The following is a 17,357-nucleotide window of genomic DNA, read 5'->3' on the forward strand; positions in this document are numbered from 1 at the left end:
ACAATTAAACACTGGTAAACCGCTCATGTTTTTTTTTTTTTTTTTGACTTAAACCAACATTTTGACAGATGAAATTTGCTTTTGTGCAGTTTTCAGAATAAAATTATTTTTAGTATCCGAGTTAGGGCTGAACTCCATGAGCGCTTTTGTAGGATGGTGTTGGATTGACAAAAGCCATCCTACAAGTTGGATGTTGTCTCATGGGTTAATTTTCCATCCGATACGACTGTTGGATGGGAACACTGCAAGCTGCTTCTTCATCAGATAAAAACTAATGGTGTCGGAAAGACTTTTTTTTCTCATTGAAATATATTGACTATCGGAAGTAAATGCATAAAGAAAATACTCCATCTGGACTTTATCTGATCCGATTTTACATTCTAGCCTAGGAATCAGATTTTGTAGCATCCTACAAAAGCTTGTGCTGTTGCGTGATGTTGCAAGGCATGATCACATAAAATCGGACCCAAAAAATTTGATCAAAATCTCCTGGGTAGTTCTACCCCAAAACATTCAAATGCATTAGAAACATGTAACCTAAACATTTTTTTTGCAAAAGTGCGATTTTGAGTTTGAGTTGCTCTTCATAGATGCCAAAAATCCACCAGTGTGTTTTACCTATTACAACCAATCTGATCTTTTATTTACAAAGTTAAAATAGACTAATCAAGTCAAATTGCTAATTGCACCAAGCATACTGTATATATTAATGCAATTTCAGATTCTCCTTTTACCTCAATGACCTTCCTTGTAGACCACATTTACACACAGCTTAAAAAGTTACCAATTTTATCATTCCTGATCCCATGAATACTGAATTATGTAGTGCTGTGGAATTTATTGCAATATTATAAATAAAAGTATGCTTGGGACATGGGGTTTTCCAAATAAGGGGTCTTTCCATAAGTCTACTAAAAAAAGCATTAAAACATTAAATAAACCCAAAGGAATTGTTTTGCTTCTAATAAGGTTTAATTATATCATAGCTGGGATCCAGTACAAAGTACTGTTTTATTATCACAGAGAAAAAGAAGAAAATGTGTTTTGAAATTTGAATAATATGATTAAAATGGAGCCTAGGGGAGATGGCCTTCCTGTTACCCAGAGCTTTATGGATAGAGGATCCCATACCTGTAATTCATAATAACACAGAAAAGGTTTGGATGAATATTGATCTTAATCTTATGTTAGAGTAATATTGGTACTGTGGGACAGATACCATTATATTCTTTATCAATGACTTCTGGAAATGGTTCCTACCATTTCTTTCTCTCTCTCTGTTGAAATAACAGTCTGTGTTTCAGTCTGTCTCCAGCTTGTCAGTAATAACAGCTCACACTTTTTTTTTTTTTTTTTAAACATCTCGTTCTCCAAAATAACACAATTAACTTCATGAAAGGTTCGAAAATAAGCCTGAAAACAATTAGGGATGTTATAGAAATTCATGAAGGGATTGTTTACATAAAAATCAGGCAGATACCCAAATCTCTTGAAAAGTTTATCTCTGGAATTAAACTGCAAAATAAATAGAGAGTGGACGAAATACTTAAAAAGCATAGGCAGATGCTCAGATATTATTAGCCAGCTGCCTATGATTAGCTTCTTAGTGATGGGTGAATCTGACTAGTCTCGCTTCGCTGGAAGTTCGCAAGACATCGAAAATTTGCTGAAATGCATTGAAGTCTATGGGAGCTATTTTTCTTGATACAACAAATTTTTCACCCATTAGAGTCTATAGATGTAATTTACGTGGCGAAACTTGGCGAAAAATTTCACTCCTCGCTAGTGAACGGAATAGTCAGACCTGTCAGAACCACATTCTTCCAAAACCTTTGAAAATCCCAAAAGTTTTAATGAACCAGAAGAATAAACAGAATTTCTATTGACTTCTATACACCCTCACCAGCTTTTCCTTGCCGAGTTCTTTTCTGGCAACTTTTTTCTTTAATAAATCCCAACTGTTAAGCGGTATCTGATAACACTCAAGTTTTTTCTTGAATCATTTTTCTTATGAATAGCCTCCTTGGAGTGCCACTGACCTAAGGCAAGGCTAGTATCAGGAAATTTTTCTATTTTCCTATTATGGCCAGTCCTGTGATTAATGGTCATTCGCGGCACTAGGCAAATAAAGGATAGACTATAATAAATCCTGGTACTTAAAAAAACATAAACCTGCACAAAACTACTCAAAACTGTGAAATACAGGTATGGGGTTCACTTATAGATAAACCTAGTATCACTGTAAAAATAAAACCGGATGTTGTACTTGATGTTAACTAAGATGTATTAATTCATATTGGTGGCGAAACAAACCTATTGAGTAGATCCCATGCCAGAAATAGGAAATATTATTTTAGTCATCACTATATTTTAAAAACTAGCAGAAGATACCACGGGAGGCTACCATTTTTATATATGTCAGATTCTATTTAGCATAACGACGCCGTCTGTAAATTAAAGCTTTTAGCTCCTAAACCAGGAACCGCATATAAATTAGAAACATTTTTATAACCCCTTTGTTTTACCAAGATGTCAGTGTTAAAATTAGCATTATAATTATTATATTGTGCAAAAAAGATTTATAATTAATTCTCAAATTCTAGTAATGTTCAAAAGGTATCTACTTCGTTCTGATTAACAAAGTAATATCCTTTACAGTGACAATGGCTTAGTTGGCTTCTGTGGGAAATCAGCTCTGTTTGCTCAGGGACTTCACTCTATGCACCAAAAAAGACCATTCTGAGCACAAATATGATGTGGCAACCAGGTGGGCCCCCAGACCCCCAGTCCGATGTTGTTTGGAAATATAAACAATCTGGCCATTTGCATTTTAACTGCACCAGAACGGAAGCATGCTAAAAGTTGGCTATGGGTTACTGAACTTGTTGCAAATATTGACCACCCTACTAAACAATATGTTCACAGTTATGCCCAAGGGTTCCCTAGTAAATTCCTCTGTAAGACCCAATAAAAGATGAGTTTGTTTAGAGTCCTGATTCAAATACTTTTTTGCCCTCATATGGCTATTTCTCCCTTGGATTATTTCAACATTACATTCTATATTTCAAATAAAGTAATATAGTCATGCATAGTATATTGAGGAATTTGCACTCCAGGCTTGGATATGCGGAGCTAACCAGGGATGGCATTGGAGGGGGAGGTTACTATATTGCAGTAGTATGATTTCATTTACTGCATAAAGTCAATTACATTTTTTTTCCAGTTCTTTTCTAAATAGAGTTACAAAATAATTACAGGGAGGTATAACAGAGACAGTAGAAAAACAGCACTAACAAAGCTTCTGTACAGTAGAGACAACTGGTGCCGTAGCGCAGAACTAGTTGCAAGTGCTAATTAAAATTAGAAGCTTCTGGGAATGTATATTAAGATGGGAAAATTACATGCTGTGAACTAAATCATAGTTGATACACTAATTTAAAGCCAGGTTCCCAAATGAAGATATTCCGTCTAACTGACTTGTTTCTAACACTAACTACAGAATAGTTGCATGTTTAATTTGTTGGAAGGTAAATATACTAACTTGTTCTACCCCAAAGGGCCTTGAAATCATTTGATGTACAATATATTGCAGGGCTGAGCTTCCAGTATCTCTGCAGCTGCTCCTCTACAACACTGCTGCTCTGGGGGAGGATACTGGGTGATGTATCTCATCAACAACTGCCCTAGGGGCAAGGCATTATACTGACTTTCTTAACATGAGGTTTTTCAGATTCAAATGATATCCTAGAGTATATTTACCATAAGCTATTGCAAAAGTGACAAGTTTGTATTCCAGGCTGCCGACAACGTCTCTGCAATCCAAATAAATTGCAGCTAATTTTTGGTTTGCATTCATCTCTATGGAAACTGCATATTACACTTGCAGCTATTTTGATGCCACATCAGATTTGCTTCCCAATTGCCAAGTACAGTGAAACAGAGCTTTTCTTTACAGTAACCCTTTGCAAAAATCCATGGGAAAAAAAACCATCTTATTTGTACACAAATACACAGTGGCAGGCCAATAAGCCACAGCAACTTGATTAGAGTAGAAGGCACAATGTATTTTCACCCTTTGATAAATATCCTCCTTAGGGAGAAATGTAATAAGAAATAGCACAAATTAGAATAAAAGTTTGCATTTTGCAATTTAATATTCTTCATTAGAATGTTATTGTATAGTGAATTTTAATTGCACACCAGTGATGGGCGAATCGCCTGGCGCTTATTTTGGGGGAATTTCCGCATTTTGGTGGCGGGGAATAAATTTGTGAAAGGCCGGCGAAAATTCGCTGGCGAATCAAAAAATTTTTGAACTTGTGCCCGAAAAGTTGCTCGCGTCAAAACCGCCGCGCGTCAACACTATTCAGACGCCCATTGACTTTAACGCTGGCATCGCAAATTTTCCGGGGTTTCGCAAATTTTACAGCAAAGTGAAACAGGAGGAATTCCCCATCACTATTGCACACATATAAGTCCTGTGTGAAGGTGGCATTATCAGTAAGAAGGTTACATACACTGAGCACTGGCGCAAACTTTTTCCTGTTACCAACTCTGTTACATTAGCATGTTAGTGTGTAATAGGGAGATGTATTATTCCAAGATCTGAAATGTATGCCCACACACAACTTCTTAGTACAGGTATGGGACCTGTTATCCAGAATGCTCGGGACCTGGGGTTTTTAGTATAATGGATCTTTCCGTAATTTGGATCTTCATACCTACTAGAAAATCATGTAAACATTTAATAAAACCAATAGGCTGGTTTTGCTTCCAATAAGGATTTATTATATCTTGGTTTAGATCAAGTACAAGCTACTGTTTTATTATTACAGGAAAAAAAATTAAATAATTTGGATTATTTTGATAAAATGGAGTCTACGTTAGATGACCTTTCTGTAATTCGGAGCTTTCTGGATAACGGGTTTCCAGATAATGGATCCCATATAGGGTATCGCTATTTTTTTGTTATTTTTTTCTCATACCGCTTACTCTGCATTGTTAAAACATAGAATGATCTGTTTAGAAATAAATGTACTTTGTAAAGTTCTTTGGTCTAAAATTGGCAACAAGTCGGCATGACCCGGTTTCATCTATTTCACCGATTATTTTTCTTTATACGATTTACTTTTACTCGCATGAATATTTTAATCTAAAACAGAACAAAAAACGTAGGGACTGACAGCATACATTAAATGTAACTTATGCATAATAACGAAGATTTAAACATGTACAACTTAGAAATGGTCAACGGGGAATGTCAAATAAATAACATATATATATAGATATATATATATATAGATATATATATATATATATATAGATATATATATATATAGATATATATATATATATATACACATACACACTGTACACTGTATATATATATATATATATATATATATATATATAATATCAAAACAGGGGGGTTGTGGGAGCACTCTAAAGGCTTTAAAGTATATATAAGTATAATAAATGCTATTGCATATGTACCCAAATAGGGGTTATTTTGTTACAAAGTTATGATCATAAAATTGATAAACCACCATACCACGTCAAGGTAAACCCCGAATGGCGGTCCCTAACTTGTTTAATTTTTTATGTGCATTTTAGCATTACCTGTAATCAATGTCCATTGAACGCTGTTTTTTCACTGAGGGCTAAATCCTCCCCAGCCAGCAATCAGGCTTTTAAAGGAGAGATATTCCCAAAACAAACGCCCAATTTTAAAAGCATAGGATTACCACTAGTTTAAAGGGGGGGTATGGGGTGCTACAACCACTGAAGCTATGCCACAGCTTCTGGCTAAATATACAATATCAAAACAGGGGGGTTGTGGGAGCACTCTAAAGGCTTTAAAGTATATATATATATATATATATATAAGTATAATAAATGCTATTGCATATGTACCCAAATAGGGGTTATTTTGTTACAAAGTTATGATCATAAAATTGATAAAACAGCGTTCAATGGACATTGATTACAGGTAATGCTAAAATGCACATAAAAAATAAAACAAGTTAGGGACCTCCATTCGGGGTTTACCTTGACGTGGTATGGTGGCTTATCAATTTTATGATCATAACTTTGTAACAAAATAACCCCTATTTGGGTACATATGCAATAGCATTTATTATACTTATATATATACTTTAAAGCCTTTAGAGTGCTCCCACAACCCCCCTGTTTTGATATTATATATATATATATATATATATATATATATATATATATATATATATATATATATATATATATATATATATATACACACACACACACTGTATATATACATACCCAAATGAATATATCTATATATCTATATATCTATATATCTATATATCTATATATCTATATATATATATATATATATATATTGCACAAAAAGACCACAAGAGCTTGCATCCACATACACAGGTATGGGGTCTGTAATCTGGAAACCCAATATCCAGAATGCTCCAAATTATGGGAAGGCCACCTCACAGATTCCATTTTAATCAAATAATTCACATTTTTAAAGATAATTTCATTTCCCCTGCAATAATAAACATACCTTGTAATCAGTGTTAACTATACACACACACAACATATGAAAATTAGAATATTCATTAATTTCAGAGTCTGTCCCAGCTTTCAGTCTCATGTACCTTTCACAATCACAAAAACATGAGGGTCAGTTTGATTTGGACAAGATTAATCAACCAGCATATTTTTTGACAATTGCAGCAAACCCCACAGACATGGGGGAACATGCAGGGAGTATCATGTTCATAATGAAACCCAGCACCCCAGCAGGACAGTAAGACCACTGTGCTACCCCAGTTTAATATTCCACATTTTATTTGCAAGCAAAAATATGAATTCCTAGAGTATCAAATTTGTTTGAGAATAGAAGGTAATCAAATTACCATGATTTTCTATGTTGCTCACAACTGTGATTTTAGAAAACTTTGCCTATGCAGTCCTTGATTTTGGCAGCATATTTTTCATATCCTGTGTGGCAGTCTGAATACTGGGATCAAGTAATATAGAGGTAACATAACGAAAGCAAAGACTGTCTATAGGCACTTCCATAAAGTTATACAATATAGCTGAGCATGTGGGCTAAGGTCACCAAACAGGAAGATCTTTTATTTTAAAAATAAACCCCTGCCTCCCCCCACTCATATACATTTTACACTCCTTCTCTACAAGCTATTATGCCTTGAGGGTGGAGCAAAAAACTGATAGGCCGGAGTACTGATATAAAATGTCAGCACACTGGGAGGAACATTTATCAAGGGTTGGATTTTCGAATTCATAGGAGTTTTTTAAAACTACCATAAATCCAAAATTCGACTAGTCTAAATTTATTGATAAAATCTAATTTTTAATACTCAAACTAACTTAAACGTCCTGAAAACTCGAATCGAATTAGATTTGAATTCAATCAAACTCAATTCAAGTTTTTCTCCCATTGACTTAAACAATTCGGCAGGTTTTAGGTGGCGAAAAGTCTAATTTGAAAAGGGCCAGAGTATGATAAATCGTGAGAATCAAACTCAATTTTTTTTAAAAACTCGAATCGAGTTTGGATAACTCCCTAAAGTTTTGACCATAAAAAAAATTCGAAAACGCAAATTCGAATTTTCAATTCGACCCTTGATAAATCGCCCCTGGGTCTTTGCCCTGTTCCCTAACCCTACAGCAGCAATCAATGAAACAGTTTTTTTTTTTAAGTCGGCAAAGTAATGAAGGGAAGGAAGAATAGTGATGACTATTTTTATGGAGAAAGATGTAAAAGTAGGACCCGAAAAAACCTATTTTGTATATATAAAGCTGGGAACTTTAGAACCTGTTGGTTTGAATCCAGACATGGTTTGTGGTGTTTTATTTTAATCTCTGCACATTCAGATTTTTTTAATTGATAGTTTTTATTTTTTTAACTTACCTTATTGCCAACCTATAATAGCATGTTGAGCTGAAAAGAAATTGAGATATTTAGAAATTTAAAGGAGCATGTAAATGACTTGGTTTTATTGTTTCACTGGGGGTTTAAGGGGAGAGAAACATGTGGAGATTAGTTGTCCAGTGACAAATCGCCTCTTCTCCAGGCGACTAATCTCTCCGAACTGCCTTCCCGCCATCTAGAATGAAAATCGCCGGCGGGATGGCACTCGGAGCGATTCATTTTCCGAAAATCGCCCCACCAAGAAAACTTCGGGGGACTTCAGAAAACAAAGCGTTCTGACGCCAGGTGACTAAATCTCCCCGAATCTCCAAATGCATCTCTGCCCTAAGACAAATGATACACAGGATGATTAGTAGTGTTTGTTCTAGTAGTGTTTGTGGAACAAAAGTCTACAAAACATTACCCTAATACAATGTGTAAGGAAAGCATTGTGACCATGCATTGCTTTTTTTATAGACATGAAACACAAGCTTGAGAGCATATGGTGTGAACCCACAATACTTCACATATCGACAGTAGCTACAATTGATTCAACAGGTCGCTCACTTTGATATTATCCTCTAGAGGTTGACTGTATGTGGGGATAGGATACATGGCTGCAAGACCTCACACCCAGATTTAATTCAACTCATATCTATCTTATTTCTCCCAAACGTTAATATTGTGAACACTATGGTGGTAACAGATTATCGCCAACAGTAATGCATTTCTATCAGCATGCACTAATATTGTCTTGATACATGCATGAGAGCCACAATCTGCACATTTATGTAAAGACATCACAAGTGAACTTTAGTTGTATTTTGTACAAAATGTCAATGCTCTACTGATCCAAGTCATTGAAAGGACATAACAGTGCCCTCATTTAATGTGTTATTGGCCAGGTAAAAATATTGTTTCTATACCCACAGGAGCAAACATCAGTGCTGAATACAGAAATAAAATTAAGATATGTTTCCTGCATTCAGCATTAAAACTCACTAGTATGGAAACAGACCACAGGGTAGGATGAAATCAGATTGAGTTGCTGTTTGGTAGTACACATAAGAATGCACAGCCCATGGACCCAGTCTAGTTCTCATAGACTAAAATGTTCACACAGCAAAATTACCCCATCAGACCATGTATTTCCCAAACAATAGATACCATTACATTCCGATTATTTACAAATGTTAGTTTCGGAAATAATAATTGTATTAGTTCACCTTTAAATATTATAGAATATTCTAATCTTAGCTATGAGGTTATGATGCTACCATTGTTCCTTTTTAGTACTTATCTTTCTATTCAGGTCCTCTACAATTCATAATACAGTCGCACATTCAAAACATTACCTGGTTGTTATGGTAAATAGGACCCCAGCAACCAGATAGCAGCAGAAATTTCAAACTGTAGAGCTGCTGAACAAAAAGCTAAATTATTTAAAATAAAAAAAAGCACAAAAAATAAAAAGACCAATTTATAATTCTTAGGACTTCACTCTCTACATCATACTGAAAAGTTAATTTAAATGTTAACAGCCCAAAATGAATTAGCCAAGATGAATGTTGCAGTCGTGTATCCAGCCCATGTAAACCAGATTAAATAAAGCTCTTACTATAAAGATCATAACAAAGCTAGGAAATGCAGTACAGGTTTAGGATCTATAATCCAGAATGAGAATAAGAAATTACCTAACTGCAGAAGCAATATGGTACAATAAAGAATTTTGAGTACAAGCAAAACTATAAAAGCAAATTGCCACAATTTAAAAGAATAACACATCATGGGGGTAGATACCTTTTTATATTAAAAATCCTAACGGCAAAAGGTCAGAAAGGTTAGATAAGCAAATTTTAACTTTTTAAAATTGTGGGACAATCTATTATAGGCAAATTGATTGTGGGATGATATTATAATAGTAATATCATACAAAGTAGTTTATAGAGCCCATCGATTTTATCTAAAAATGCCATAGAGACTGCTGGACGCTGTCTTACAGATCACAAGTGTATTTATTTTGTCATATGAGATGCTATTTAACAATGGTAAAAATAATAATAGATATTTATTCAAAGTATGATGAATGGTCTTACACCAGAAGAAAATGAAAATGAAGGAAAGAGCATGGCTATATCAGTCCTAATTATAAGAATTCTCATTTAAGGTTAAATGGTCTGTTATATATAGAGAAAAAAGAAAAAGTATGACCCATAAATTTGCACCTTCCCACACTGGTTAACTGGATTCCCAAAGCAACAAAATGATAAAATATAACTTTTATTAATTACATCCTAAAATTGTAATGAGACAAAATAAAGGTAAGGTGTATGTTAAAATCAAGGTTAGGTAAGGAAGCTGAAGTAGACTCAAGGTCATCAGCTAATAGACGGTATTTACTTGTCAGAACGATGCGGTTTTACTTGCAAATGAATGGTAAGTTACCCAGACTTCACTCACAGTCTTGGGGTACTGGTGGCCCACCATGTATATATGGATCGGGTGGAAATAGGGTTAAGTGGTACTATATATATGACCCAGAACTGGTCCGTGAATGAGCCCCAATTCCACAGACCACACTGTATTCAGGCAGTTTGTAGTCCCTTATCCTTTAGCAACCTTAAAAAGCTGATGTGTTTCTAAGCTAGGAGAGACCGAATCCGCCAAATTGCGAGATCCGTCTACTCAGTTAGCTGGACAGAAAATACTAGGTGTGCGGACCGTCCAGTACATGCAGAGAGACAAACGCCCGCTTACTCCATTACAACATAGCCGTCAGCGCCGGCAAGGAGAGGAGGCTTCTCTAATCAGATTTGACTGTCGGCTTCAACCCGCACCACCCTTCCATTGATGAGACCAAACCGCCAGCTAGAAGGTGACAAAGCCACGGAGCACCGCGGCTTGTATCAGTATACCGGTATTACCCAAACCACCCTTTCGCCCTTCCACCCTTCCGTTTTTTTTTTTTTAACCCGCAGTTACTCAAGACACCGTCCCTGCCTAACAGTTTCAAAATTCTAAGAGCGCCTGACGCGCGTTTCGCTTTTAGAATTTTAAAACCGTTAGGCAGGGATGGTGTCTTGAGTAACTGCGGGTTAAAAAAAAAAAAAACGGAAGGGTGGAAGGGTGGAAGGGCGAAAGGGTGGTTTGGGTAATACCGGTATACTGATACAAGCCGCGGTGTTCCGTGGCTTTGTCACCTTCTAGCTGGCGGTTTGGTCTCATCAATGGAAGGGTGGTGCGGGTTGAAGCCGACAGTCAAATCTGATTAGAGAAGCCTCCTCTCCTTGCCGGCGCTGACGGCTATGTTGTAATGGAGCAAGCGGGCGTTTGTCTCTCTGCATGTACTGGACGGTCCGCACACCTAGTATTTTCTGTCCAGCTAACTGAGTAGACGGATCTCGCAATTTGGCGGATTCGGTCTCTCCTAGCTTAGAAACACATCAGCTTTTTAAGGTTGCTAAAGGATAAGGGACTACAAACTGCCTGAATACAGTGTGGTCTGTGGAATTGGGGCTCATTCACGGACCAGTTCTGGGTCATATATATAGTACCACTTAACCCTATTTCCACCCGATCCATATATACATGGTGGGCCACCAGTACCCCAAGACTGTGAGTGAAGTCTGGGTAACTTACCATTCATTTGCAAGTAAAACCGCATCGTTCTGACAAGTAAATACCGTCTATTAGCTGATGACCTTGAGTCTACTTCAGCTTCCTTACCTAACCTTGATTTTAACATACACCTTACCTTTATTTTGTCTCATTATAATTTTAGGATGTAATTAATAAAAGTTATATTTTATCATTTTGTTGCTTTGGGAATCCAGTTAACCAGTGTGGGAAGGTGCAAATTTATGGGTCATACTTTTTCTTTTTTCTCTATATTTAACTATTAATGACCTTGCACACCACCATTCTTGTTTCAAATCGTTATCAATGGGAGGTGCTACCTACTAAACTAACATACTTTAAATGGTCTGTTATGCAAACAATATTGTTCATGTACTAGAACATATATAGGGTTATGTAATTAAAGGCACTAAGTTTGCCCAGGAGCAGTAACCTAAAGCTACCAATCAGCAGGTAGAATTTCCTGGTCACATGTTTAAAAGCAAACATCTTATTGGTTGCTATGGGTTACTGCCCCTGGGCAAACTTTGTGCCTTTAATTACATATGGGGGTTAGACTAGACAAAAAAACACTTTACTAGCCAAGTGTCCCAGAACTCAGAGGAGTGTAAAGTGATCATGCTAAGGCAGGGATCCCCAACCTTTTGAACCTGCGAGCAACATTTAGAAGTAAAAGGAGTTGGGGAGCAACACAAGCATGAAAAATGTTCTTGGGGTGCCAAATAAGTGCTGTGATTGGCCATTTGGTAGCTCCTATATGGATTTTCAACCTACATTGAGGCTCTGTTTGGCAGTGCACTTGGTTTTTATACAACCAAAACTTGCGTCCAAGCCTGGAATTCAAAAATAAGCACCTGTTTTGAGGCCACTGGGAGCAACTTCCAAGGGGTTGGAGAGCAACCTGTTGCTCACGAGCTACTGGTTGGGGATCACTGTGCTAAGGTGTCAAAATGACTTATCAGTGGATCTCTTTCAATCTATACACTAGCATAGACTGAAAACGGTTTGGGTCCGTGAAGACTGGAGCTGTGATACCTTTCATTACCCTGTTCTGACTGACACTTATAAATGTATATAATAGAAACAGCAGTAGAGGTTTTGAAAAAAAAATTCACATTTATTACTGTCAAACAGGTGTTAAACTTTACACTGGATATTAGTCATGGGCTCTTATTAACAGCTGAGGTTTAATGAAAAGGAAAAAAAAATTCAGTGAAAATTTACACATTTAATTATAAAATAAATTAATTGCTAAACATAGGCAGAGATCATGGAAAAGTAATATGAGCTTATATCTACAAAACCAAAAAAATTCAGGCACCTTTTGATTCAGTTTTAGAGAGAAGTGGCTTGTGCCCTCTGTCCCTGTTTTATCTGCCAAATTTACTTAAACTTGTGCAATTAATGGCAATATTGGCTCCCAAATATACAAAAGAGGATATAATATATATATATATATATATATCTATATATATATATATATATATATATATTAAAAAAGGAGAACATAATATTTGGCATAAAAATGAAGGAACAAAATAACTGATAGTCTGCTCAAATTTTTAGTGGAAAAAAAGAAATATGCAATAATGGATAGAACTTGCCTTGGTTAATACTACTATGAACAAGCGTGTAAGAAAAAGCGTTGTGCAATCAAGATCTTCCACAATATTTTCTCTGAACTCTTAAAAGGATTTAATCAACAAGTATATTTCAGTTGGACACAAATGTATTTCACCCTAGCAATAGAACAAAATATAATTTATTTAGCCATTGTCATGATAACAGTTCATTGTACAATTGAGAAACATATGAAATAAGGCCTGTGGCTTGATTGCTAGTGGTTAGACATGATTAATCTTTGCCTTGATGGATACGATTTGCAGTGAACTGCAAACACCTAAGCAGGAATAAAAATCCTGCATCCAAGACATGTCAGAAACAGTAAGGTACAGTAAAATCTATCCCACAGGATTTTTGGGCCTACATCTTGTATATAATACAATGCAGGCCTTACAAAATGGCAGCCATATTTACAAATTATCTTTTTTTTAGCTGCTGCAGTAAAATGGCTGAAAAGTTTGATTTGCTATTGTCAAGGTTGTTAGTCAGCAGCAGATATTTTAAATACCATGTTGGTACCTCTTTGCTTTGTAACAAATATTTTTTAGTATACTCTGTGTATATACAAAGCTTTTTTCCTTTATAAAAATATTCACAGAACTGAAAAGTCCATTAAACTCCTCCACAATGGAGAATCATAGGTCACATGAGGGTCATAAATGATATGGCCTCTGTTGAATCAGTATAAGTCTTTAATACCATCTTGAGGCCATATACACTCCTCCAAACTCTCTATTAAAGACTTGTAACTAACTGCATTTGTCCTTCCCTGACATCCCCTTCTGGAATACAGCCTTCTTTGTTTATTGGTATAATATAGCCATCACTATTTCCTCTGCTTATCTGGTAGTACATTTGAAGATGGTGACCTGCTCCAAGATTTGGCATGCTTTTATAGTATAAGTCCTCATTTTCACTTTTTCGTGAGGGAGATAGATCCTCTTCAATATCAGGGCTACTTTCTGGATATGGAGAGTCCCTTAGGTTGGGCATACTGGTATATAGAGAGTCTCTGTTTGGGGATTGAAGATTGTCTTCAGCCTCTGCTGTTAACTGTGACACATAGCTGTCTGTTCCTTCGGTCTTCACTTTTTTCTGTGGGTGGTACAGAAGAGAGTGAGTCCGTTGTGGAATAAGAGGTGCCTCTAACTCTTTGTGGTGAAGCTCCAGGCCTGGGTTATCGCCATGCATCAATGATGAAGCATCTGCTACAATGGCATCATCTTCGCTACTGCTTCCACCAATGACAGTTTTGACTGGTAGTGTCCTCTCTAGGTTGTGGATCTTACTGCTGCTTCGGAGGTTGTTGTGTACTAATTCTGAAATTATCATTTTTTCAAATGCAGTATCATTCAGACTTAGTCCACAGTCTACAACTTGTACGCCATCACTGTAGTCCCCATTTCGTAGAGAGTAACTGTTGTTAAAATTACCATTTAGCGGTAGAGTATCCATGGCACTTGAATCCCTGGCATTGCTCAGTGAATGTCCTGAAAAATAACAGATAAGAAAGAAGGTTTATAGGGCATGCCACTGAATATATAAAGATTATCGACAAAGATTTTCTTTTAATGTAGTCTAGGACAAAGTTATACATGAAATTTGAATTCTAATTACTCCGTTATATGACATTCCCAGCTGTAATTAGTTGTACACCTTGTTGTTGGGAAAATGACAGCAGCAGAACAAATTGGAGGATTTTTTAATCTTTCGGTCATGATTTTTTTTTCTGGTCACTCCATGCCCTTGCATATATTATGCAAAGAAGTTTTTCATCGGTCACACTTATAATTAAGCACACGAGAATGATTTAGAGAGAAACAAAACAATTTGTCCTAAACAACACTAAATAATAAAAACTGGTTTAATACATAAAGAGGAATTCAAAGCAGATGTACAACATAAACCAACCAACAGGCAAGCAACTACTTAAACAACATTTCTAATGTTTCCTTTCTGTTTGGAGAAAAAAAAATATGGAAAATGGACAAATACAAAGAAGTCACGTGTAACATGGACAGCCACCTTTCACACTAGAGGAAAACATGGCTTACAAGCATCATCCAACAACATGATAAGACAACAGGTGAAATGACTCACTGTGGACAACTCACATCATGTCTGTCTGCTCAGGCTATCTGGCCTAAGAGTAGCTGATATATAAAAGAAAGTAAAATGATTTATTGCAACAAGATGAATAACTAAGTTTCTCAGCAACTTATTTAGAGCAAGGGTTCAGCAATTAAGATTACTAGCAATAACAGCCTTTTTTCTAATTGATATATTTTTAGTAGTAATCAGCCAGCAACTGCCCAAGGCTTTAAAAGGTCAAGATGTTCTTATAGCCCTGCAGTATGCATCAGTCACAGTGCCAGTACTAAATTAACCCACATGGGTAGTTAAATAGTTAAGCCCAAGGTCAGCATGGGCTTGAAGGTCAAATGCAGAAATGTCAAGAATTTCTGTAAGCATTGTTCACAGAAATAACACCAACAAATAAATATTTGATATAGAATGGGAGGAAATTTCAGCTGTGGTGCTAAAAAAGTATTTGGACAAGTCAAAGTATGTTTGTCATAAAAATGGTCACTGCATGGACAAATGCCATTGATTACATCATCAAAGGGATACTTTTAATTAAAAATTTGGAAATTCAAACTTTGCTTCTTTTTGAAGTTGGAATACAAATTTGAAGATCATTTGACTAACAGAGAGATGTGAGGAAAATATAGGAAGCTAAAGAAACATAACAACAACAACAAAAAAGGTGTCATGATGGTCTTTAAATAAAGCTGACCACTGTGAGACTGCTGCTGTATATGCAAGGCTTGGAGAAGTATGAGGGCTGGGCTGCTTGACACAATCATGCTTAAGGCTGCAGCATATTAATTAGGGTCTACTTTGGACTTTTATTTCACTAGCTGTTCATGTCATGAGATACTTCAAGAACCATATATTTCTCAAGACTTCAGAAACTTGAGGATTGTAATAATAAAGGCAACTGAATAATAATTTCAGCATGGGCAAAATTAATGACTGAGAAAATGTGAGTTGCTACAAAGGCTTCTAATAAAAATCAATTGTTTAATTCTTGGAGGATTTTTAGTACGATAGTGCTAATTGTCACGTATTCACGTCAGATCATTTATCATATAGAAGTTTTATTCTTTGCATGTGTCATATTTATAAATAAAGGGACCACATGCTGGATATCCATTTTATACAAAGATGTCGTTTTAAAGACATTGTAATAATCCTGATTTTCTTAGAATACAAAGAAGATTTCAGGATGCCTTTTTTCTGATATGCTGCAGAGTAAAGCACAAAAGAGTGCATTTTATCTCATTTGAAGAGGCAGGTTTTGCCTCTGATCAGGAAATTCACTTGAAGTCTTTCCTTAGCCTGTAGCAAGATTACTGTGGGAATGTAGAAATGATAAGCAAATAAAACATTTCTGCTTGACAGCACTCTTTTAAATAGCAAATTATTTCAGCATTGCAAATATATTACCAACTGAGATTGCAGTCTATCCATTGCTGTTTCCCAAATGTAGACAAAAAGTCCAGATTCAATTTGAAATAAATATGACTATGCCTTTGAATAAAGATTGTGAACCACTTGCCCGCTGAGTCTACTTCATGATTGATTATGTTTTAAATGTGCCTGTTAAAAACCATGCTGAAAAAATTTACATTTGATAGGCAAAGTTAAGTTTTACTCCCATACTTGTCTCTCTGTAGGTCGCTAGAGGAAAGCACATGGAAAGTAAAGAAAAACAAGAGAATAAAAGTAGAAAACTAAAGTTAAAATAGGATATTGTGTTAAAATTACAATCTTAAGAGTTATAGCAGAACATCAAGTGGAGTGAAATTATTTGAATGCCTTAAATTAATAAATTAAGCTAAATAAATGCAGTGTTTTAATGTATCTCATCTAATCCAAATGTAATGGAATGCAGTATTAATAGGCTCCTGGGTGTGATGCACCTCTTGCACTTGATAGTTTATAAAACCAATGTACCAGCATAAAGCTGCACTATACTATAGTTTGTGCCAGATTTATTGTAGATAAACAAGTGTGGCTGCATAACTATCTAAACTGGGTCAGGTCACCTGTGTTGCAACTGATAGTAGACTGATTTTATCTGCAAGCTTATCAACTGATC

The 17,357-nt window shown here is 35.8% G+C and overlaps 1 protein-coding gene and 1 long non-coding RNA gene across 37 annotated transcripts in view; both read right to left on the bottom strand.

Annotated features, from left to right (window-relative positions):
• LOC121403037 overlaps positions 1-7,944 on the bottom strand; it is a 47,034-nt gene extending 39,090 nt beyond the window's left edge. Inside the window, exon 1 of the long non-coding RNA XR_005966993.1 lies at positions 7,934-7,944. This is a non-coding gene — a long non-coding RNA (uncharacterized LOC121403037). The remainder of the gene's footprint in view (positions 1-7,933) is intronic.
• Positions 7,945-12,665: 4,721 nt separating this feature from the next.
• adgrl2.L (adhesion G protein-coupled receptor L2 L homeolog) overlaps positions 12,666-17,357 on the bottom strand; it is a 122,268-nt gene continuing 117,576 nt past the window's right edge. For 14 of the 36 annotated variants that reach the window (XM_041590303.1, XM_041590307.1, XM_041590316.1 and 11 more), the window contains one exon: positions 12,666-14,682. In XM_041590303.1, coding sequence (XP_041446237.1) covers positions 13,928-14,682 — 755 coding nt within the window. In that variant the 3' untranslated portion in view covers positions 12,666-13,927. Of the gene's footprint in view, positions 14,683-15,292; positions 15,346-16,884; positions 16,937-17,357 lie in introns of all 36 variants that reach the window. The other 22 variants (XM_041590304.1, XM_041590300.1, XM_041590302.1 and 19 more) reach the window with 7 other exon arrangements.

This window comes from Xenopus laevis, chromosome 4L (genome assembly GCF_017654675.1).
Source record: "Xenopus laevis strain J_2021 chromosome 4L, Xenopus_laevis_v10.1, whole genome shotgun sequence".
NCBI classification, from domain to species: Eukaryota; Metazoa; Chordata; class Amphibia; order Anura; family Pipidae; genus Xenopus; species Xenopus laevis.